Source organism: Staurois parvus, unplaced genomic scaffold (genome assembly GCF_062004578.1).
Source record: "Staurois parvus isolate SC_StPar_1 unplaced genomic scaffold, SC_StPar_1.0 ptg000034l, whole genome shotgun sequence".
Lineage (NCBI taxonomy): Eukaryota > Metazoa > Chordata > Amphibia > Anura > Ranidae > Staurois > Staurois parvus.
In genome coordinates, this window is record NW_028317830.1 from 35,459 (window position 1) to 59,772 (window position 24,314).

Here is a 24,314-nt window from a genome sequence, read left to right on the forward strand (position 1 = left end):
CCCTTAGCATGTTCTGTCTGTATTGCGCTCCAATAATAACCACACACGATATTTAGTCAGAATGTTTAATTAAATAATTGTTTATTGCTATAAAATCTCCCATCAGAGTACAGAGTGACCCCTCTAGTATATAGTCGGGGTGATCATGTATGTATGCTACCTGCGGGGAAATGAAGATGCTCGCCTTGGGCTCCAGAGAGAGCATAGACCATAACGTGGACTCTTGCCCAATCTATGAGTTCCGCTGCCATCTTTGCTCAGGGTCCACATTCACATGATGCTGAGCTCAGATGTTGACCATGGGGTCATGTTACCCACATTGTCGTATAAAGTAAAATATATTCCGTGCTTTGATGTAAAACCTTTGCAGAGGTTGGGCGTTGGCCTTCAGCTCTCCATCATCTCCTTAGTATCACTTTAGCAGCCAATGTAAGAGGAGAGCACAGAGGAAGAAGAGGAGGGTGTGACATGGCGATGGGCAGATGGAACCACTGGGTTTAAATGGTGGAGTGATCACAGCAGGAGTCAACTGGAACCCTGGGACGTATTGTTTGATCCAAGCGGAGTACGCTGCCACTCTGGTGTAGACACCTGGGCGGTTGGCAAGGGCACAGCCGAATCCCCAGCTGACAATGCCGGCGAGAAGCCATGAGCCGTCCCATCTGCAAGCAAGGGGGCCGCCAGAATCACCCTGTGGAGGTCAGAGAAGCACAATGTTATTGACTACAGAGCAGCAGATGGAATCAAGGCTTCTCAGGGGCCCCAAAAAGCTTAAAGGAGACCACTACTTTTAAAGATATGGATGCTGCCATCCACCTACTTCCTGCTTCTGAAGGCTCCTTTTGGAGGGGATAACAGGTGATCCACCCAACTTGCTATACCATGGAGGATTTACAGGTGAAACTCGAAAAATGAGAATATGGTGCAAAAGTTCATTTATTTCAGTGCAGCAACTTAAAAGGTGACACTAATATATGAGATAGACTCATTCCATGCAAAGCAAGATAGTTCCAGCCGTGATTTGTCATCATTGTGATGATTATGGCTTACAGCTCATGAAAACCCCAAATCCACAATCTCAGAAAATGAGAATATTGTGAAAAGGTGGAATAATCTCGGCTCAAAGTGTCCCACTCTAATCAGCTCATTCAGCCATAACACCTGCAAAGGGTTCCTGAGCCTTTAAATGGTCTCTCAGTCTGGTTCAGTAAGAATCACAATCATGGGAAAGACTGCTGACCTGACACCATCACTGACACCCTCCATAAGGAGGGAAAGCCTCAGAAGGTCATTGCAGAAGAAGTTGGATGTTCCCAAAGTGCTGTATCAAAGCACATTAATAGAAAGTTATGTGGAAGGGAAAAGTGTGGAAGAAAAAGGTGCACAAGCAGCAGGGATGACCGCAGCCTGGAGAGGATTGTCAGGAAAAGGCCATTCAAAAGTGTTGGGGACTTTCACAAGGAGTGGACTGAGGCTGGAGTCAGTGCATCAAGAGCCACCACACACAGATGGATCCTGGACATGGGCTTCAAATGTCGTATTCTTCTTGTCAAGCCGCTCCTGAACAACAAACAATGTCAGAAGCGTCTTACCTGGGCTAAAGAGAAACAGACCTGGTCTGCTGCTCAGTGGTCCAAAGTCCTCTTTTCTGATAAGAGCAACTTTTGCATCTCATTTGGAAACCAAGGACCCCGAGTATGGAGGAAGAATGGAGAGGCCCAAGGACCCCGAGTATGGAGGAAGAATGGAGAGGCCCAAGGACCCCGAGTATGGAGGAAGAATGGAGAGGCCCAAGGACCCCGAGTATGGAGGAAGAATGGAGAGGCCCAAGGACCCAGAGTATGGAGGAAGAATGGAGAGGCCCAAGGACCCAGAGTATGGAGGAAGAATGGAGAGGCCCAAGGACCCCGAGTATGGAGGAAGAATGGAGAGGCCCAAGGACCCCGAGTATGGAGGAAGAATGGAGAGGCCCAAGGACCCCGAGTATGGAGGAAGAATGGAGAGGCCCAAGGACCCCGAGTATGGAGGAAGAATGGAGAGGCACACACTGCAAGATGCTTGAAGTCCAGTGTGAAGTTTCCACAGTCTGTGTTGATTTGGGGAGCCATGTCATCTGCTGGTGTTGGTCCTCTGTGCTTCATTAAGTCCAGGGTCACCGCAGCCGTCTACCAGGAGATTTTGGAGCACTTCATGCTTCCTTCCGCAGATGAGCTTTATGGGGATGCTGACTTCATTTTCCAGCAGGACTTGGCACCTCCCACACTGCCAAAAGCACCAAAACCTGGTTCAATGACCGTGGGATTACTGTGCTTGATTGGCCAGCAAACTCGCCTGACCTGAGCCCCATAGAGAATCTATGGGGCATTGCCAAGAGAAAGATGAGAGACATGAGACGGAACAATGCAGAAGAGCTGAAGGCCGCTATTGAAGCATCCTGGTCTTCCGTAACACCTCAGCAGTGCCACAGGCTGATAGCTTCCATGCCACGCCGCATTGAGGCAGTAATTGCTGCAAAAGGGGCCCCAACCAAGTACTGAGTACATATGCAGCTTCTACTTTTCAGAGGTGCGATATTGTTCTATGTACAATACGTGTTTTATTGATTGCATGAAATATTCTCATTTTCTGAGATTGTGGATTTGGGGTTTTCATTTTTCATCACAATGATGACAAATCACGGCTTGAACTATCTTGCTTTGCATGTAATGAGTCTCATATATTAGTTTCACCTTTTAAGTTGCTGCACTGAAATAATTCAACTTTTGCACCATATTCTCATTTTTCGAGTTTCACCTGTATTTCAGGGTTTCTCATATCTTTCAGGCACTCTATTTGGAGATCTGCACATTTGACCTCTCAGATCATTACATCCCCTGGGGGGGTCCCACACTACCAGCTCTATTTATAATTGTATATTATGGTGTATGAGGAAAGTGAATTGGAAACACCCCAAGGTAGGCGGTAACACCCTGCACCCCAACGTGAGCAGGAACCCGTGGAGGAATTATGGCAGGGTCACCCCATCTCTGGAGACCTCATGAGATGTATGAAACCAGAAAACTGACATACTCTAATGCACTCCACCTAAAAATGTAAAATCATTTTAGGTGGACTAACCCTTAATCCAAGAGTCTGAGAAATGATATGATTCAATTCTTGGATTTTAGTGTTTGTGTGTCTTCAGGAATGTTAACGAAGAATTGATTAGGTCGGCTGTAGTTAAGGTGTTCAACATCAAGTCCTTGTCAGTCTGCATCATTCTTTCTATTCATTTTTTAGGAGCCTTTCCTGTTGTAGTCAATGAAAGCCCTCGTTCCCCAGCTCTTTAGAAGTACCTTCTAGCTTCCACACCATTCCAAATGGATCCAAAACTCTATACATCCTCCTAAAGCCTGAAGACCAATGTTGGCCAAGAACACTGGGAATGACCAGTGACTGCTAACCCATGGCGGTGCCTGTTATTTACCTGACATGCATCCTTCTGCCCATCCTTGTATCCTGCACAGATCATGTCCCATTGGATGATGGTGGAATTGGGATTCAGTGTGGGATTATTTATGTGGTACATGGAGTCACAATCCGCTTGTTCTATAATTGGAATTTCGACCTGCTGAAGGGTTCGGGGAGACGATAGGCTCACTGCAATAGACAAAGCATTGTTATAGGTTGTCAGATATCTGCTCTTCTATGTTCTTCTTTACATCTAGGAACCATCAAACCAAATGTACAACAATTGAAGCAAAGTCCACATGTGATAATCAGGCTACTTTGTACGTTTGAGGTTAAATGATAGTCAATATAATGAAACAAACCGAAAACCGTTCAGTGTTTCACACTACACAGGGCTATCTGTGAGGACTTGTGACTAGAAACACATCGAGGTTTTGTTGTTCTAGTGATTATGGCTTTTATGGACTATTGTGTGTAGGCTTGGGTTCCTTTGCTGTACTAGTCAAGGAGATGGCAAATCTCAGCCAGCACCAAGAAGGGAGTGGGTCCCTATAGGTTCCTTTGCTGTACTGGTCAAGGAGATGGCAAATCTCAGCCAGCACCAAGAAGGGAGTGGGTCCCTATAGGTTCCTTTGCTGTACTGGTAAAGGAGATGGCAAATCTCAGCCAGCACCAAGAAGAGAGTGGGTCTATATAGGTTCCTTTGCTGTACTGGTCAAGGAGATGGCAAATCTCAGCCAGCACCAAGAAGAGAGTGGGTCTCTATAGGTTCCTTTGCTGTACTGGTCAAGGAGATGGCAAATCTCAGCCAGCACCAAGAAGAGAGTGGGTCTCTATAGGTTCCTTTGCTTTACTGGTCAAGGAGATGGCAAATCTTAGCCAGCACCAAGAAGAGAGTGGGTCTCTAAAGGTTCCTTTGCTGTACTGGTCAAGGAGATGGCAAATCTCAGCCAGCACCAAGAAGAGAGTGGGTCTCTATAGGTTCCTTTGCTTTACTGGTCAAGGAGATGGCAAATCTCAGCCAGCACAAAGAAGGGAGTGGGTCCCTATAGGTTCCTTTGCTGTACTGGTAAAGGAGATGGCAAATCTCAGACAGCACCAAGAAGAGAGTGGGTCTATATAGGTTCCTTTGCTGTACTGGTCAAGGAGATGGCAAATCTCAGCCAGCACCAAGAAGAGAGTGGGTCTCTATAGGTTCCTTTGCTTTACTGGTCAAGGAGATGGCAAATCTTAGCCAGCACCAAGAAGAGAGTGGGTCTCTAAAGGTTCCTTTGCTGTACTGGTCAAGGAGATGGCAAATCTCAGCCAGCACCAAGAAGAGAGTGGGTCTCTATAGGTTCCTTTGCTTTACTGGTCAAGGAGATGGCAAATCTCAGCCAGCACAAAGAAGGGAGTGGGTCCCTATAGGTTCCTTTGCTGTACTGGTAAAGGAGATGGCAAATCTCAGCCAGCACCAAGAAGAGAGTGGGTCTATATAGGTTCCTTTGCTGTACTGGTCAAGGAGATGGCAAATCTCAGCCAGCACCAAGAAGAGAGTGGGTCTCTATAGGTTCCTTTGCTTTACTGGTCAAGGAGATGGCAAATCTCAGCCAGCACAAAGAAGGGAGTGGGTCCCTATAGGTTCCTTTGCTGTACTGGTAAAAGAGTTGGCAGATCTCCTACAGCACCAAGAGAGGGGCCAGTACCCTTGAGTTCCTTTGCTTTTCTGGTCAAAGAAATGGCAGATTTCAGCCAGCACCAAGAAGGGAGTGGGTCCCTATGGTTTCCTCATATGTTTTGGTTAGGGAGGTGGCAGATCTCAGCCAGTACCGAGAGGGAAGCCAGTCCTTGTGGATTCCTTTGCTGTACTAGTCAAGGAGATGGCAGATCTCAGTCAGCACCAAGAGGGGATCTGATCCCTAAGGATTTCTTTACTGTACTGGTCAAAAATATGGCAGATCTCAGCTAGCACCAAGAAGGGAGTGTGTCCCAATGGGTTCCTTTGCTGTACTAGTCAAGGAGGTGGCAGATCTCAGCCAGCACAGAGAGGGGAGCTGGTACCTGTGGGTCTCTTTACTGTTCTGATCAAGGAAATGACAAATCTCAGCCAGCACCAAGAAGGGAGTGGGTCCCTATGGTTTCCTTATATGTTTTGGTTAGGGAGGTGGCAGATCTCAGCCAGGACCGAGAGGGGAGACAGTTCCTGTGGGGACAGCTGAAAGTCTGAACCTGACAGAGAAGACAGTTGATGGCACCATCATCTCCTACCAACCAACAATGATTCTGGCTCCCACAGACTGGCGATGTGCTCATGTGGTACACAGATCAGTCCTGTCAATGTAAGAAGGTGCTCCTAATGACAACTCGTTATGTGTATAAAAGATACCTGTCCACAGAATCTCTTTCTTGGGCACCACCATGGGCCAAAGACCTGTCAAAGGACATCAGGGACAATATTGTAGACCTGCACAAGGCTGGAATGGGCTACACAACCATCAGCAAGAAGCTTGGTGCGATTATTCGCTAATGGAAGAAATACAAAATAATCATCAATCGTCCTCGGGCTGGAGCTTCATGCAAGATTTCACCTCATGTGGTAAGGATGATCATGAGAAAAGTGAGGGATCAGTCCGTAACTATATGGGAGGAGCCTGTGAATGATCCCAAGGCAGATGGGACAACAGTCACCAAACAAACCATTGGTAACATATTACGCTGTCATGGATTGTAATCCTTAATTACCCGCAAGGTCCCCCCCCTCAAGTAGGCACATGTACAGGCCCATCTGAAGTTTGCCAATGAACATCTAAATGATTCAGAAAAAGATTGGGAGAAAGTGCTGTGGTCAGAGGAGACCAAAATTGAGCTATTTGGAAATAACTTGACTCGCCATGTTTGGAGGAAGAAAAATGCTAACTATAACCCAAGAACACCATCCCTACAATCAATCACAGAGGTGGAAACATTATGCTTTGGGGCTGTTTCTCTGCTAATGGTACAGGCTGACTTTTGCCGCATTGAAGGGCCAATAGACGGGGCCATGTATTGTAAAATCATGGATGAAAACCTTCTTCCTTCGGCCAGAACACTGATGATGGGTCTTCCAGTATGATAATGACCCAAAACATACCACCAAGGCAACAAAGGAACGGCTAAAGAAGAAGCACATTAAGGTCATGGAGTGGCCTAGCCAGTCTCCACACCTTCATCCTATAGAAAATGTATGGAGGGAGCTGAAACTGCAAGTTGCCAAGTGACAGCCAAGAAACCTTAAGGATTTAGAGAAAATCTGTAAAGAAGAGTGGACCAAAATCCCTCTTGAGATGTGTGCCAACCTGGGAACCAACTACAGGAAATGTCTCACCTCTGTGCTCGCCAACAAGGGTTCCTCCTCCAACTACTAAGTCATGTTTTGCTTGGGGATCAAATACTTATTTTACTCCCTGAACTGCAAGTCCATTTATAACATTTGTATCGTGTTTTTTCTGGATTTTTGGTTGATATTTTGTCTCTGTAGTTTAAAATACACCTATGATAAAAATTATAGACCCTTCATCTCTTTGTAAATGGGATAACTTACAAAATCTGCAGGGGATCAAATCTTTATTTTCCCCACTGTAAATGTGAATCCCTTTCCCCAGGAACTACGTCCGGTTGTAGACCAAAGAGCCCTCACCTCCTTGTCTAATGGAGCCCCAGCCAGTGACGAAGCAGTACATGCCGCTGGGGAAATGCACGGTCTCTTCAGGGATGCAGATTGGCATGATGTAGTCCGTGTACTGTATGGAGTACTGCAGTTTGAGAAGGGCGATGTCTCCGCTGGTACCGGCCCCATGGTAGATGGGATGGATGTAGACAGCAACGATTGGAGACATGACCCCGCTGGGTACAGACAGCTGATACGCTCCCAGATTCACCATGTAATTAGATATAGAGTAGGGCCTGGTGGGAAGAGAAGAACACCAACGTTCACCAACAATTAGGAGCATGTAAAGAGAACATTTCTCATACTCATCTATTCCATAGAAAGAGTACAACTAAAATGTGAGTGCATAGCCTGACAATAGCCTTACTGTGCCTAGTCATGGCCTGACCATAGCCCAGTGGTAGTCTGGTCATAGTTTGACCATAGCCTGGTGGTAGCCTGGTCATAGCCTGACAATAGCCTTACTGTGCCTAGTCATGGCCTGACCATAGCCCAGTGGTAGCCTGGTCATAGTTTGACCATAGCCTTACTGTGCCTGGTCATAGCCTGACAATAGCCTTACTGTGCCTGGTCATAGCCTGATCATTGATTTACCGTGCCTGGTCATAGCCTGATCATAGATTTACCGTGCCTGGTCATAGCCTGATCATAGATTTACCGTGCCTGATCATAGATTTACCGTGCCTGGTCATAGCCTGATCATAGATTTACCGTGCCTGGTCATAGCCTGACCATAGATTTATCGTGCCTAGTCATAGCCTGACCATAGATTTACAGTGCCTGGTCAAAGCCTGGCTTAGCCTGACCATAGATTTACTGTGCCTAATCGTAACCTGACCATAGATTTACCAAGCCTGGTCATAGCCTGGCCATAGCCTGGCCATAGATTTACCATGCCTAGTCATAGCCTAACCATAGATTTACCATGGCTGGTCATATCCTGACCATAGTTTTACCATGCCTAGTCATAGCCTGGTCATAGTTTGACCATAGCCTGGTGGTAGCTTGGTCATAGCCTGACAATAGCCTTACTGTGCCTGGTCATAGCCTGATCATAGATTTACCATGCCTGGTCATAGCCTGACCATAGTTTTACCTTGCCTAGTCATAGCCTGGCCATAGCCTGACCATAGATTTACCGTGCCTGGCCATAGCCTGACCATAGATTTACCGTGCCTGGCCATAGCCTGACCATAGATTTACCGTGCCTGGCCATAGCCTGACCATAGATTTACCGTGCCTAGTCATAGCCTGACCATAGATTTACTGTGCCTAGTCATAGCCTGACCATAGATTTACCGTGCCTAGTCATAGCCTGACCATAGATTTACCGTGCCTAGTCATAGCCTGACCATAGATTTACCATGCCTGGCCATAGCCTGACCATAGATTTACTGTGCCTAGTCATAGCCTGACCATAAATTTACCATGCCTGGTCATATCCTGGCCATAGTTTTACCATGCCTAGTCATAGCCTAACCATAGATTTACCAAGCCTGGTCATAGCCTTGTCATAGCCTGACCATAGATTTACCAAGCCTGGTCATAGCCTAACCATTGATTTACCATGCCTGGTCATAGCCTGACCATAGCCTGGAGGTAGCCTGGTCGTAGGCTGGTCATAGTCTGGCCGTAAGCTGACCACAGCCTGAATAGTCTGAATTTAGTGCAGCAGCTAGACTGTAGCCAGCCTAGGATTGGTTGGTGTACATGATCTGGTCTGCTGAGCCCCAGGACATTGTTTCCTTCTGGCTGCTACAGTGTAGTCTTCTCTAGTAGATAATGCAAGAGGATACAATGTATTGGGTTATATATTTCTACCCCCCCATCACCTTATATACAGATTACTGATCCATCACTGAGAGCGGATATAGTGAATGCGGGGTCCGGGGAGAGCGGATATAGTGAATGCGGGGTCCGGGGAGAGCGGATATAGTGAATGCAGGGTCCGGGGAGAGCGGATATAGTGAATGCGGGGTCCGGGGAGAGCAGATATAATGAATGCAGGGTCCGGGGAGAGCAGATATAATGAATGCGGGGTCCGGGGAGAGCAGATATAATGAATGCAGGGTCCGGGGAGAGCGGATATAGTGAACGGGGGGTCCGGGGAGAGCGGATATAGTGAACGGGGGGTCCGGGGAGAGCGGATATAGTGAACGCGGGGTCCGGGGAGAACGGATATAGTGAACGCGGGGTCCGGGGAGAACGGATATAGTGAACGCGGGGTCCGGGGAGAACGGATATAGTGAACGCGGGGTCCAGGGAGAGCGGATATAGTGAACGCGGGGGCCGGGGAGAGCGGATATAGTGAATGCGGGGTCCGGGGTGAGCGGATATAGTGAATGCGGGGTCCGGGGAGAGCGGATATAGTGAATGCGGGGTCCGGGGTGAGCGGATATAGTGAATGCGGGGTCCGGGGAGAGAGGATATAGTGAATGCGGGGTCCGGGGAGAGAGGATATAGTGAATGCGGGGTCCGGGGAGAGCGGATATAGTGAATGCGGGGTCCGGGGAGAGCGGATATAGTGAATGCGGGGTCCGGGGAGAGCGGATATAGTGAATGCGGGGTCCGGGGAGAGCGGATATAGTGAATGCGGGGTCCGGGGAGAGCGGATATAGTGAATGCGGGGTCCGGGGAGAGCGGATATAGTGAATGCGGGGTCCGGGGAGAGCGGATATAGTGAACGGGGGGTCCGGGGAGAGCGGATATAGTGAACGCGGGGTCCGGGGAGAGCGGATATAGTGAACGGGGGGTCCGGGGAGAGCGGATATAGTGAACGCGGGGTCCGGGGAGAACGGATATAGTGAACGCGGGGTCCGGGGAGAACGGATATAGTGAACGCGGGGTCCGGGGAGAACGGATATAGTGAACGCGGGGTCCGGGGAGAGCGGATATAGTGAACGCGGGGTCCGGGGAGAGAGGATATAGTGAATGCGGGGTCCGGGGAGAGCGGATATAGTGAATGCGGGGTCCGGGGAGAGAGGATATAGTGAATGTGGGGTCCGGGGAGAGCGGATATAGTGAATGCGGGGTCCGGGGAGAGAGGATATAGTGAATGCGGGGTCCGGGAGAGCGGATATAGGGAATGCGGGGTCCGGGGAGAGCGGATATAGTGAATGCGGGGTCCGGGGAGAGCGGATATAGTGAATGCGGGGTCCGGGGAGAGCGGATATAGTGAATGCGGGGTCCGGGGAGAGCGGATATAGTGAATGCGGGGTCCGGGGAGAGCGGATATAGTGAATGCGGGGTCCGGGGAGAGCGGATATAGTGAATGCGGGGTCCGGGGAGAGCGGATATAGTGAATGCAGGGTCCGGGGAGAGAGGATATAGTGAATGCGGGGTCCGGGGAGAGCGGATATAGTGAATGCGGGGTCCGGGGAGAGCGGATATAGTGAACGGGGGGTCCGGGGAGAGCGGATATAGTGAACGCGGGGTCCGGGGAGAGCGGATATAGTGAATGGGGGGTCCGGGGAGAGCGGATATAGTGAACGCGGGGTCCGGGGAGAACGGATATAGTGAACGCGGGGTCCGGGGAGAACGGATATAGTGAACGCGGGGTCCGGGGAGAACGGATATATTGAACGCGGGGTCCGGGGAGAACGGATATAGTGATTGCGGGGTCCGGGGAGAGCGGATATAGTGAATGCGGGGCCCGGGGAGAGCGGATATAGTGAATGCGGGGGCCGGGGAGAGCGGATATAGTGAATGCGGGGTCCGGGAGAGCGGATATAGGGAATGCGGGGTCCGGGGAGAGCGGATATAGTGAATGCGGGGTCCGGGGAGAGCGGATATAGTGAATGCGGGGTCCGGGGAGAGCGGATATAGTGAATGCGGGGTCCGGGGAGAGCGGATATAGTGAATGCGGGGTCCGGGGAGAGCGGATATAGTGAATGCGGGGTCCGGGGAGAGCGGATATAGTGAATGCGGGGTCCGGGGAGAGCGGATATAGTGAACGGGGGGTCCGGGGAGAGCGGATATAGTGAATGCGGGGTCCGGGGAGAGCGGATATAGTGAACGGGGGGTCCGGGGAGAGCGGATATAGTGAATGCGGGGGCCGGGGAGAGCGGATATAGTGATTGCGGGGTCCGGGGAGAGCGGATATAGTGATTGCGGGGTCCGGGGAGAGCGGATATAGTGAATGCGGGGGCCGGGGAGAGCGGATATAGGGAATGCGGGGTCCGGGAGAGCGGATATAGGGAATGCGGGGTCCGGGAGAGCGGATATAGTGAATGGGGGGTCCGGGAGAGCGGATATAGTGAATGCGGGGTCCGGGGAGAGCGGATATAGTGATTGCGGGGTCCAGGGAGATATAGTGATGGATATCGACTCCCCTCTTTGCTGTTCTTTAACCGGCCCTTGGGGCACTATTCCTCTGAATGCTACAAGCCACTATTCCTTCCACTGCTACCAATGATGGGGCAACACTCTTTCTTTTATTGACCACCAACCCTGAGGTTATGTTTCTTCTCACTGATGCTGGACCCGGGACAGTTTTCTACCCCCACTGACCACAGTCCTGCCCCCCTAAAGTCTGAGGTACAGTAAACTGGCCCTTTGGATGACAAGTTTGGAGACCCCTGATAAATACCACATACAAGTAGCAAAACACTGAGCAACGGGGCTAATACAAACCTTTGCAAACCAATGCTCCTAACTGCACAGCATGCGCTACTTACCCCACAAGTCACCTACCGTACAAAGCAGTGAGCAGCGGTCAGCACCCACTTGGAGTCAATCATGACCCCTCCGCAGATATGGGAGCCATTCTTCCTCAGGCTGATCTGCCATGGCCACTCCCCCGGGGAGGCGTCCTGTCCACCCACAATGCGGTCTGATGTCACTGGCTTCCCACAACCTATCAGAACCAGAAAGCGTCATCACCCACCTGCAGGGTATGGATGGTTGAACAGCTTACAATGGTGGTGTCAGTTATGGAAGGTTGGGGACTCACCTGAGAAGGACAATGCAAGCTGGAGACCTGAAAGATGAAGAAACAGATTATTAGGTCATCCATAGAAGATACTGAGGGCTATGCAGCTACTATTAGAGGGTCTGCTCTCACTGTGGGGTACTTATCATATCTTCTGCCATCCTGAGAGGGTCTGCTCGTCCCCAGAGACACCCACAACATCTTAGTTACCCCAAGAGAACCTGGACATTCCCGTGATCACGCATGAGGTCTATCACCCCATTACTCAGAGAGAGCCTAGTGCTTTCACAAATCACCCATCAAATGTTTGTAGTACCCTCCAGGGTAGGTTGTCAGGATGATCGGTACATTTCCTTCTTTTTGGCTCCTCTGTAATCCTTGGAAGCAGCTATTGATTTCTTTGTTCTACAGCCCTGGCCAAAACTTTTGAGAATGACCCAAATATTAATTTTCACAAAGTCTGCTGCCTCGGTTTTTATGGCAGTTTGCATACTGTATACTCCAGAATGTTATGAAGAGCGATCAGAGGAATTGTAATTCATTGCAAAGTCCCCCTTTGCCATGAAAAGGAACCTAATCCCCCCAGAAAATGTCAGTGATTCTCTTGTTAACATAGGTGTCAGTGTTGACGAGGACAAAGCTGGAGATCACTCTGTCATGCTGATTGAGTTAGAAGAACAGACTGGAAGCTTTAAAAGGAGGCTGGTGCTTGAAATCATTGTTCTTCCTCTGTTAACCATGGTTACCTGCATGGAAACACATGCAGTCATCATTGCTTTGCACAAAAAGGGATTCACAGGCAAGTATATTGCTAGCACTAAGATTGCACCTAAATCAACCATTTATCAGATCATCAAGAACTTCAAGGAGAGGGGTTCAATTGTTCTGAAGAAGGCTTCAGGGTTCCCAAGTAAGTCCAGCAAGTGCCAGGACCATCTCTTAAAGTTGATTCAGCTGCGGGATCGGGGCACCACCAGTGCAGAGTTTGCTCGGGAATGGCAGCAGGCAGGTGTGAGGATGGCCTGGTGTCAGGAAGGGCAGCAAAGAAGCCGCTTCTCTCCAGGAAAAGCCTCAGGGACAGACTGATACTCTGCAAAAGGTCCATATTCTCTGATGAATCCCCTTTCCGATCGTCTGGGGTATCCAAAAAAATCCTTGTCCGGAGAAGAAAAGATGAGCACTACCATCAGCCCTGCGTCATACCAACAGTAAAGCATCCTGAGACCATTCATGTGTGGGGTCGCTTCTCAGCCAAGGAAGTGTGTTCACTCACAAAATTACAGCCATGAATAAAGAATGGTCCAAAAACATCCTCCGAGAGCAACATCTCACAACCATCCAAGAACAGTTTGGTGAGGAACAATGCCTTCTCCAGCATGATCTTAAAAGTCTGACTAGTTTCGGGGACGAGTCCCTTTCCTCAGAGCTACTGACCAGCCTCTTGTGCAGTGAGCCATTTGACCGCACTGACAGTTGGAACACCTTGCTTGCCGCTGTGGCCATCATCATTATGCAAATGCTTTTTAGATACATGCTTGGTCTGTGAGTATGTTTTTATCCTTTATACCTTTGAATAAACCTTGGATAATGCACTAGGTGTGTGCGCCTCCTGTCTATTCTTTATCTATTTGACCGGCAGTGACTTGACTTAGACTGTGACTTGACTTGACTTAGACTGTGACTTGACTTAGACTGTGACTTGACTTGACTTAGACTGTGACTTGACTTAGACTGTGACTTGACTTAGACTGTGACTTGGCTTAGACTGTGACTTGACTTGACTTAGACTGTGACTTGACTTGACTTAGACTGTGACTTGACTTAGACTGTGACTTGACTTAGACTGTGACCTGACTTGACTTAGACTGTGACTTGACTTGACTTAGACTGTGACTTGACTTAGACTGTGACTTGACTTAGACTGTGACTTGACTTAGACTGTGACTTGACTTAGACTGTGACTTGACTTGACTTAGACTGTGACTTGACTTAGACTGTGACTTGACTTGACTTAGACTGTGACTTGACTTGACTTAGACTGTGACTTGACTTAGACTGTGACTTGACTTAGACTGTGACTTGACTTAGACTGTGACTTGACTTGACTTAGACTGTGACTTGACTTAGACTGTGACTTGACTTAGACTGTGACTTGACTTAGACTGTGACTTGACTTAGACTGTGACTTGACTTGACTTAGACTGTGACTTGACTTGACTTAGACTGTGACTTGACTTAGACTGTGACTTGACTTAGACTGTGACTTGACTTAGACTGTGACTTGACTTGACTTAGACTGTGACTTGACTTAGACTGTGACTTGACTTGACTTAGACTGTGACTTGACTTGACTTGACTTGACTTAGACTGTGACTTGACTTAGACTGTGACTTGACTTGACTTAGACTATGACTTGACTTGACTTGACTTGACTTGGTTTGTTATCTGATAACTTTTGTAATGAAGACTTACTTTTTAACTTAATATGTCTGGCTTTGGATTTTATCTGCTCCATGGGTCCAGTATAAGTTGGTCCTTTTGTTTTGAGCATCTTTGCCCTAAAAATCTTTTTTGCATGTTAAAGTTATGACCATCCGGACCACACATAATTACTGTGAGTTCGGCACACAGTCTGTTTATTTTTTTCTCCTGGCATGTTCTTTGCATGGATGGGGGAAGCCTCCCCACTGAGACACTGATAAGCCTTTCGAGAATGAGGCCCTCTCCTGAGTCCTTTAATGAGAAGTATATCCAAAGCTATTTTGGCTATGCTTCTTCTATACATCACAGGAGTGCAGTTTGTTAAAGCCTGCTGTCGACTGACGTCACTCAGCCAGTCCAGGCTCAGGAATAATCATGACTGTAAAGCTGGGATCTTTCCTCATCCTGGACTGGTAGCTGGCTCAGTCTCTCAACGAGCTGCTGGGAGCCTGAGCAAGCCGCATCTGCCCTCTCCCCAGCCCGGCACTCCAGTGAGCCCTGGAGGGGAAAGGAACAGAGACTGACAGTCACCAGCTCTCTGCAGGCTGAAGACAGAGAACTGAGCAATCAGTGGTCTTTGAAAGCTCAGTTCTCAGTCTCAGAGGAAGCAGGGGACAGCTGCAGTTAGGAACAGTGCTGCAGCCATCTAGGTGAATATGATCTTTTCTTTTAAGCCATACTTCTCTTTTAATCATGTCTTCTTTTACCTTGAGAGTATCAGCATCTCCAGGGTCACTCATAAGATCTTCCATTCCACCACCTCCATCACTAGGAGTGTAGTCTTTTCACAAATCAACTATGAAACCTTCAGAGACACTTTGAGAGTCTAGCTATCCCATAAAAAATCCCATTAAAAAAATGTTCTCTATTACCCTGAGAGCATCTTGTTGCCTTTGAGGTTAACCATGAGGTATTTTACTATGAGAGTGCCTGCATCTTCAGGGTCACCCATGAGATCTTCCATTCCACCACCATGATAGTCTAGTCCTTTAACAAATCAGTCATGCAATTTTCATATACTCTTCTAGCCTTCTAGTCTAGCCATCCCAATATATGCATCATGTTCTATGTTACCGTGAGATTATCTTGTTGTCTATGAAGTCAACCATGAGGTCTTCCATTCAACTACTCTGAGAGAGTCTAGTCCTTCCACAAACCACTGAATACATTTTAAGATACACTTAACTGAATCACTATTCATGTCTTCTTTTACTGTGAAAGTATCTTCATCTCCGAGGTCACCCATGAGACCTTCCATTCCACTATTCTGGGAGTGTCCAGTTCTTTAACAAATCAATCATGAAATCCTCAAATACACTTAGAGAGTCTAGTCTTCTCATAAAACACCCATCATAACTTCTGTTATCCTGAGAGTATCTGCATCTCCATGGTCTACTCCTTTCACAAATAACTGATTAAATCTCAAGATATACTTTAGGAGTCTAATCTTCTCATAAGTCACCCATCATGTCTTCTGATACTCCAAGAGTATCTGGTTGTCTCTGGGGTTAACCATTAGGTCTTCTATTCCACTGCCCCGAGAGTGTTCTGTCCTTCAACAAATCAATCAAGAAATATTCAGATACACTTAGAGAGACTAGCCCCCTCATAAGACACCCATCATATCTTCTGTTATCCTGAGAGTATCTGCATCTCCATGCTCACCCATAAGGTCTTCCACTCCACAACCCTGAGAGAGTCTAGTCCTTTTACAAATAACTGATTAAATCTTAGGATATAATTTAGGAGTCTAATCTTCTCCTAAGTCACCCATCATGTCTTCTGATACCCCAAGAATATCTGGTTGTCTCTGGGGTTAACCATTAGGTCTTCTATTCCACTGCCCCAAGAGTGTTCTGTCCTTCAACAAATCAATCAAGAAATATTCAGATACACTTAGAGAGCCTAGCCCTCTCTTAATACACCCATCATGTCTTCTGTTACCCTGAGAGTATCTGCAGCTCCATGCTCACCCATAAGGTCTTCCATTCCACCACCCTGAGAGAGTCTAGTCCTTTCACAAATCACTGATTAAATCTCAAAATATTCCTAGAGAGTCTAATCTTCTCCTAAGTCACCCATCATGTCTTCTGATACCCCAAGAATATCTGGTTGTCTCTGGGGTTAACCATTAGGTCTTCTATTCCACTGCCCCAAGAGTGTTCTGTCCTTCAACAAATCAATCAAGAAATATTCAGATACACTTAGAGAGCCTAGCCCTCTCTTAATACACCCATCATGTCTTCTGTTACCCTGAGAGTATCTGCAGCTCCATGCTCACCCATAAGGTCTTCCATTCCACCACCCTGAGAGAGTCTAGTCCTTTCACAAATCACTGATTAAATCTCAAAATATTCCTAGAGAGTCTAATCTTCTCCTAAGTCACCCATCATGTCTTCTGATACCCCAAGAATATCTGGTTGTCTCTGGGGTTAACCATTAGGTCTTCTATTCCACTGCCCCAAGAGTGTTCTGTCCTTCAACAAATCAATCAAGAAATATTCAGATACACTTAGAGATCCTAGCCCTCTCCTAATACACCCATCATATCTTCTGTTACTATGAGAGTATCTGCATCTCCAGGGTCACCCATAAGGTCTTCCATTCCACCACCCTGAGAGAGTCTAGTCCTTTCACAAATCACTGATTAAATCTCAAAATATTCCTAGAGAGTCTAATCTTCTCCTAAGTCACCCATCATGTCTTCTGATACCCCAAGAATATCTGGTTGTCTCTGGGGTTAACCATTAGGTCTTCTATTCCATTGCCCCAAGAGTGTTCTGTCCTTCAACAAATCAATCAAGAAATATTCAGATACACTTAGAGATCCTAGCCCTCTCCTAATACACCCATCATATCTTCTGTTACTATGAGAGTATCTGCATCTCCAGGGTCACCCATAAGGTCTTCCATTCCACCACCCTGAGAGAGTCTAGTCCTTTTACAAAGCACTGATTGAATCTCAAGATATTCCTAGAGAGTCTAATCTTCTCCTAAGTCACCCATCATGTCTTCTAATACTCAGAGGGTATCTGGATGTCTCTGGGGTTAACCATGAGGTCTTCCATTCCACTATTCTCAGATAGTCTAGCCTTTTTGGAAATAAACCATGAAATCTTAGGATACACTTAGAGTTTCTTGTCCTATTGTAGATCAACCATCATTTCTTCTACTGCACTCTTCTACATTGGTCCTGATCCTGGAGTTAAACCATTGTTATGATTTCTCCTGTCTCTCCAGGATTCTGGTGGTGAGGTCTCTGCACACTTACTGCTGGTCATTGCAAAAGTCCCTATGTCTCGCTCATCCACTGAAAATATAATGTATTTTACAAAACAATAGGAGACACCTCAAAGTGGGCAGGTGCAGAGCCAGAACACAGGACAGAAGGATTTCACTCTTGGGAGTCCTCGAAATATTTTAGAGACCAGTAAGAGACTCTGCCCACCAAACTGCTCCTGTAATTGAAATAATAGAGTTTAAGCCGCTATGAGTGATTGCTTCCAAGCAAATGTACAATATTCGCTTAGCCGCCAATTATTTTAAAAATGAAGGAATTTGTCTAATTTTTATTACCGTGGAAGACCGGTTTGTATCACCGAGAGTTATAAATATCAAATAAATGTTCCAGTAATTAGTGTATCAGCCACCTAACGAGGAGCCGTATTGTCATCATTTTGTTGTCTTAGAGGCTGGAATGAGTCACCGGCAGACGTAGCCATTATATGGATAACAGTCAATCATTTAAATCTTCAGATGAGGCTGGGAGATCCTTCTCACATTTCACAGCTTCCAGGATTTTCTCTAAAGTGAAGCAATGCTAAATCCTCGAAGGTCTGCTTTGGAGACATTCATCATGTTACAGACATTTTCTGCGTTCACTTCTCCACCAAGTCAACATCAGAAGAAGGTGGAGGTCTAGTTTCCATAAAAGTGGTCTTCTTTTGGGAGAAGCACATCTAAAGATTAAGGTAATTTTTTCTAAATGGCTGAAATCTAATTCTTTTTTAAATGGAAAACCTTAATCCTAAAAATCTGCTTTATTAACTCGCTCCGAAGAGCATTGATGCTCAGAAAACAAAAAACAAAAATCAGCTGCACTTCTCCAATTGTTTTAGGGACACTGTGCCTATTTGTTGACCAAAACCCTTAAATCTCATAAGTTGTCATGGAGAAGACAGAATGTTCTACAACAGGGGGCTCCAAGCTTTCCAAACAAAGGACCAGCTTACTGTTTTTTAGACTTGGCGGGGGAGGGGGGGAATCTCTTGACGTCAATGGGAGTAAAAGATGGCTTAGGCTTGGTGATTAGTGAGAGTGAAAAAAATTATGTAGTGTCTGTGGTCAGAAGGGGGAGAAATTGTCCCCAATCTGTGATATTAGTGGGAGAATCAGTGCCCCATCATTGGTGTCAGTGGGAGGAATAGCGTCCCATCATTGGTGTCAGTATAGGAGGAATATTGCTCCATTATTGGTGTTAGTGGAAGAGATGGTGCCTATTCATTGGTATCTGTGGGATGATTAGTGCCCTGTGATTGGTGTCAGTGGGAGGAATAATGCCCCATAATTGGCGTCAGTGGGAGGAATAGTGCCCCATCATTGGTGTCAGTGGAAGGAATAGTGCCCCATCATTGGTATCAGTGGGAGGAATAGTGCCCCATCATTGGTGTCAGTGGGAGGAATAGTGCCCCATCATTGGTATCAGTGGGAGGAACAGTGCCCCTTCATTGGTATCAGTGGGAGGAATAGTGCCCCATCATTGGTGTCAGTGGGAGGAATAGTGCCCCATCACTGGTGTCAGTGGAAGGAATAATGCCCCATCATTGGTGTCAGTGGGAGGACTAGTGCCCCATCATTGGTATCAGTAGAAGGAATGGTGCCCCATCATTGGTGTCAGCGGGAGGAATAGTGCCCCATCATTGGTGTTAGCGGGAGGAATAGTGCCCCATCATTGGTGTCAGTGGGAGTACTTGTGCCCCATCATTGGTATCAGTAGAAGGAATGGTGCTCCATCATTGGTGTCAGGGGAAGGAATAATTCCCTATTATTGGCATCAGTGGGAGGAATAGTGCCCCATCATTGGTGTCAATGGAAGGAATAATTCCCCATCATTGGTGTCAGTGGGATAACTAGTGCCCATTATTGGTGTCAGAGAGAGGAATAGTGCCCCATTATTAGTGTTAGTGGGAGGAATAGTGCCCCAGTATTGGTGTCAGTGGGAGGAATAGTGCCTCATCATTGGTATCAGTGGGAGGAATAGTGCCCCATCATTGGTATCAGTGGGAGGAATAGTGCCCCATCACTGGTGTCAGTGGGAGGAATAGTGCCCTATCATTGGTGTCAGTGGGAGGAATAATGCCCCATCATTGGTATCAGTGGGAGGAATAGTGCCCCATCATTGGTATCAGTGGGAGGAATAATGCCCCATCATTGGTATCAGTGGGAGGAATAGTGCCCCATCATTGGTGTCGGTGGGAGGAATAGTGCCCCATCACTGGTGTCAGCACAAGGAATGGTACCCCATAATTGGTATCAGTGGAAAAAAATATGCCTTCCTGTTGGTGTCAGTGCAAGGAATGTGGGAGGAATAGTGCCTAAAGGGCAGGGTAAGGGCAAGCAGAGAGATCCAGCCCATGGGCTACAGTTTGGAGACTACTGTTCTCAGTATGGTGTCATTCCTTTATCACCACATCACAAGATTTTAGACGTTTATAACCAAGATAATATTACAGCTACAATCTGTCAAGTTCTTGTTCAGCCCGTTGTGGTGCTTTGTTGTCTCACAATTTCATGGCACACGACACGACAGTTTATAAACGTCCGGATGGAATTTGGCCTCAGAAAAGAGCTCTTACCATGAAAAAAACCAAAACAATGCTCAGCAGTTGATTTAGTACTTACCTGTTGCAAGGAGAAGAGACAGAGTCCACAGATGACGGCAAGTCATGATGTTGGTGGTCAGCTCAGGAGGTCACAATGGCTCCAGGTATAATCAGATGACCAGGAGAGGTCCCTCCACAGCTCACAGCGAGTGGGGGGAGGAAATGTCAGGATGGAGGCAGAAGTGAAGCACACAACATGGAGAGAGAAGATGGGAATACTGGAAGATGGATCTACAGTTGGGAGCCTTGGAGGTGACAAGGATGTCACTCAAGTGAGGGAACACAGGCACAGTCATGTGAAGATATTTACCTGCAATACATCCCTCCTCATCACCTCCTCCCCTCATAAACTGCAGGTGTGATGACACCCTGAGTGACTCACCCAGGTCTATAGTACGAGAGGCCACCACCCTCTGATAGAAGACTGCCTTCTTATAGGGAGAGACCACCACCCTCTGATAGAAGACTGCCTTCTTATAGAGAGAGACCACCACCCTCTGATAGAAGACTGCCTTCTTATAGGGAGAGACCACCACCCTCTGATAGAAGACTGCCTTCTTATAGAGAGAGACCACCACCCTCTGATAGAAGACTGCCTTCTTATAGAGAGAGACCACCACCCTCTGATAGAAGACTGCCTTCTTATAGGGAGAGACCACCACCCCCTGATAGAAGACTGCCTTCTTATAGAGAGAGACCACCACCCTCTGATAGAAGACTACCTGTCTATAGAGAGAGACCACCACCCTCTGATAGAAGACTGCCTTCTTATAGAGAGAGACCACCACCCTCTGATAGAAGACTGCCTTCTTATAGAGAGAGACCACCACCCTCTGATAGAAGACTGCCTTCTTATAGAGAGAGACCACCACCCCCTGATAGAAGACTGCCTTCTTATAGAGAGAGACCACCACCCTCTGATAGAAGACTACCTGTCTATAGAGAGAGACCACCACCCTCTGATAGAAGACTGCCTTCTTATAGAGAGAGACCACCACCCTCTGATAGAAGACTGCCTTCTTATAGAGAGAGACCACCACCCTCTGATAGAAGACTACCTGTCTATAGAGAGAGACCACCACCCTCTGATAGAAGACTGCCTGTCTATAGAGAGAGACCACCACCCTCTGATAGAAGACTGCCTTCTTATAGGGAGAGACCACCACCCTCTGATAGAAGACTGCCTTCTTATAGGGAGAGACCACCACCCTCGGATAGAAGACTGCCTTCTTATAGGGAGAGACCACCACCCTCTGATAGAAGACTGCCTTCTTATAGGGAGAGACCACCACCCTCTGATAGAAGACTGCCTTCTTATAGGGAGAGACCACCACCCTCTGATAGAAGACTGCCTGTCTATAGAGAGAGACCACCACCCTCTGATAGAAGACTGCCTGTCTATAGAGAGAGACCACCACCCTCTGATAGAAGACTGCCTTCTTATAGGGAGAGACCACCACCCTCTGATAGAAGACTGCCTTCTTATAGGGAGAGACCACCACCCTCGGATAGAAGACTGCCTTCTTATAGGGAGAGACCACCACCCTCGGATAGAAGACTGCCTTCTTATAGGGAGAGACCACCACCCTCTGATAGAAGACTGCCTTCTTATAGGGAGAGACCACCACCCTCTGATAGAAGACTGCCTTCTTATAGGGAGAGACCACCACCCTCGGATAGAAGACTGCCTTCTTATAGGGAGAGACCACCACCCTCGGATAGAAGACTGCTTTCTTATAGGGAGAGACCACCACCCTCGGATAGAAGACTGCCTTCTTATAGGGAGAGACCACCACCCTCGGATAGAAGACTGCCTTCTTATAGAGAGAGACCACCACCCTCGGATAGATGACTACCTGCTTATAGAGAGACCACCACCCTCTGACAGAAGACTACCTGTCTATAGAGAGAGGCCACCACCCTCAGATAGAGGGCTATCTGTCTATAGAGAGAGGCCACCACCCTCTGATAGAAGATTACCTGTCTATAGAGAGACCATCACCCTCTGAATGAAGACTACCTGTCTATAGAGAGAAGCCACCACCCCCTGATAGAGGGCTACCTGTCTATATAGAGAGAGGCCACCACCCCTGATAGAAGACTACTTGTCCCTAAAGCAAGAGAACACCACCCTCTGAAAGAAAACAGAGAGAGACCACCACTGTCTTCCAGAAGACTACCTGTCTATAGACAGAAAGGTCAACACCCCCTAAAAAGACTACAGTGCCAATCAGGAAGACTGAGTTCATGCCAGTGCTTGAAGAACTGAGCATAGGCACAGAACAGTCCACAGACCAATCAGTGCTGTGTGTGCCTGTGAGTGTGTGAACTGAGACACGTGTGTGCACACGTAATCCTGCACATTTCAATTGACTCCAGCACTCAGTGGCTCTGCAAGGCTCAAATCATTGCTGAGTGGTTGTCCTCTCCTGAGACCCGTGACCAGACTCTGCTTGCTTCTGTGTTTTACCGGCTTATCTTCTTACCAGGGGCGGACTGACAACTCATGTGGCCCCCGGGCAATAGAGGATCATGGGACCCCTGTGTCCTTGCCCAAACTCAAAAAAGCCTATGAAAAAGGTACCAGGGGCATCTCATGGGGCCCCCTACCAGGGGCAGACTGACAACTCATGGGGCCCCCGGGCAATAGGGGATCATGGGACCCCTGTGTCCTTGCCCAAACTCAAAAAGCCTATGAAAAATGTACCAGGGGCATCTCATGGGGCCCCCTTCTGATCCCGGGCCCTCGGGTGGTGCCCGAGTTTCCAAATGGTCAGTCCACCCCTGCTTCTTACATTACCTGATCCTGACACCTCCAGTACCTGACCCCTGGCTTGTTACATAACTCTGCACCTTGCTTACCATTCTGGAGTTCCAGCTCTTCAGCTTCTGCCTTATTGAAAGACCAAGTTCTTCTCCTGTTCAGGACTTTCTACAGGCACCAGTGCCACCCTGTGTCCTGTCTAATCCTGTCATCACTCTTGAGGGGGGGACTGGACATGAGATATAGGGGAGAACCATCTCATCAGTTCGGCCTCTACCAAGTACATGATACTACCTGCCTACAGAGTGAGACCACCATGCTCTGATAGAAGTCAACCAGTCAATAGAGATAGAGAGACCACCAATATCTGAAAGAAGACTACCTGTCTATAGAATGAGAACCCACTGCCCTCTGATAGAAGTCTACCTTTCTGTAGAGAGAGACCACCACCCATTTATAGAAGACTACCTTTCTTTTTAGAGAGAGACCACCACCCATTTATAGAAGACTACCTTTCTGTAGAGAGAGAGGCAGTCTCCCTATGATAGAACACTACTTGTCTACAGAGAGACCACCACCCAATGATAGACGACTACCTTTCTGTAGAGAGAGACCACCACCCAATGATAGATGACTACCTTTCTATCGAGAGAGACCACCACTCAATGATAGAAGACTACCTTTCTATAGAGAGAGACCACCACCCAATGATAGAAGACTACCTTTCTGTAGAGAGAGACCACCACCCAATGATAGAAGACTACTTTTCTGTAGAGAAAGACCACCACCCAATGATAGAAGACTACCTTTCTGTAGAGAAAGACCACCGCCCATTTATAGAAGACTACCTTTCTGTAGAGAGAGAAAGGCAGCCTCTCTATGATAGAATATTTCTTGTCTACAGAAGGACCACCACACTATGATAGATGACTACCTTTCTATAGAGAGAGACCACCGCTCAATGATAGAAGACTACCTTTCTGTAGAGAGAGACCACCGCTCAATGATAGAAGACTACCTTTCTGTAGAGAGAGACCACCACCCAATGATAGAAGACTACCTTTCTGTAGAGAGAGACCACCACCCAATGATAGAAGACTACCTTTCTGTAGAGAGAGACCA

At 47.5% G+C, this 24,314-nt stretch overlaps 1 protein-coding gene across 1 annotated transcript; it reads right to left on the reverse strand.

The window, feature by feature from the left end:
* Nucleotides 1–51: 51 nt before the first annotated feature.
* Nucleotides 52–20,739, reverse strand: LOC149470621 (serine protease 27-like). The gene is made up of 6 exons (XM_089661609.1): nt 20,448–20,739; nt 12,087–12,113; nt 11,828–11,990; nt 7,106–7,371; nt 3,467–3,639; nt 52–691 (listed from the first exon to the last, which is right to left on the reverse strand). The coding sequence occupies exons 1-6, from the start codon at nt 20,491–20,493 to the stop codon at nt 413–415; spliced, it is 954 nt and encodes a 317-aa protein (XP_089517735.1). The 5' UTR covers nt 20,494–20,739; the 3' UTR covers nt 52–412.
* Nucleotides 20,740–24,314: the final 3,575 nt, after the last annotated feature.

Excerpts from the sequence above, each read along its gene's own strand:
- LOC149470621 (XM_089661609.1), bottom strand. The coding sequence starts at position 20,493 with ATGACTTGCCGTCATCTGTGGACTCTGTCTCTTCTCCTTGCAACAG. Across the intron at positions 12,114-20,447 it reads GTCTCTTCTCCTTGCAACAG|GTCTCCAGCTTGCATTGTCC; the intron begins GTAAGTACTAAA and ends TTCATCTTTCAG. Across the intron at positions 11,991-12,086 it reads GCTTGCATTGTCCTTCTCAG|GTTGTGGGAAGCCAGTGACA; the intron begins GTGAGTCCCCAA and ends TGGTTCTGATAG.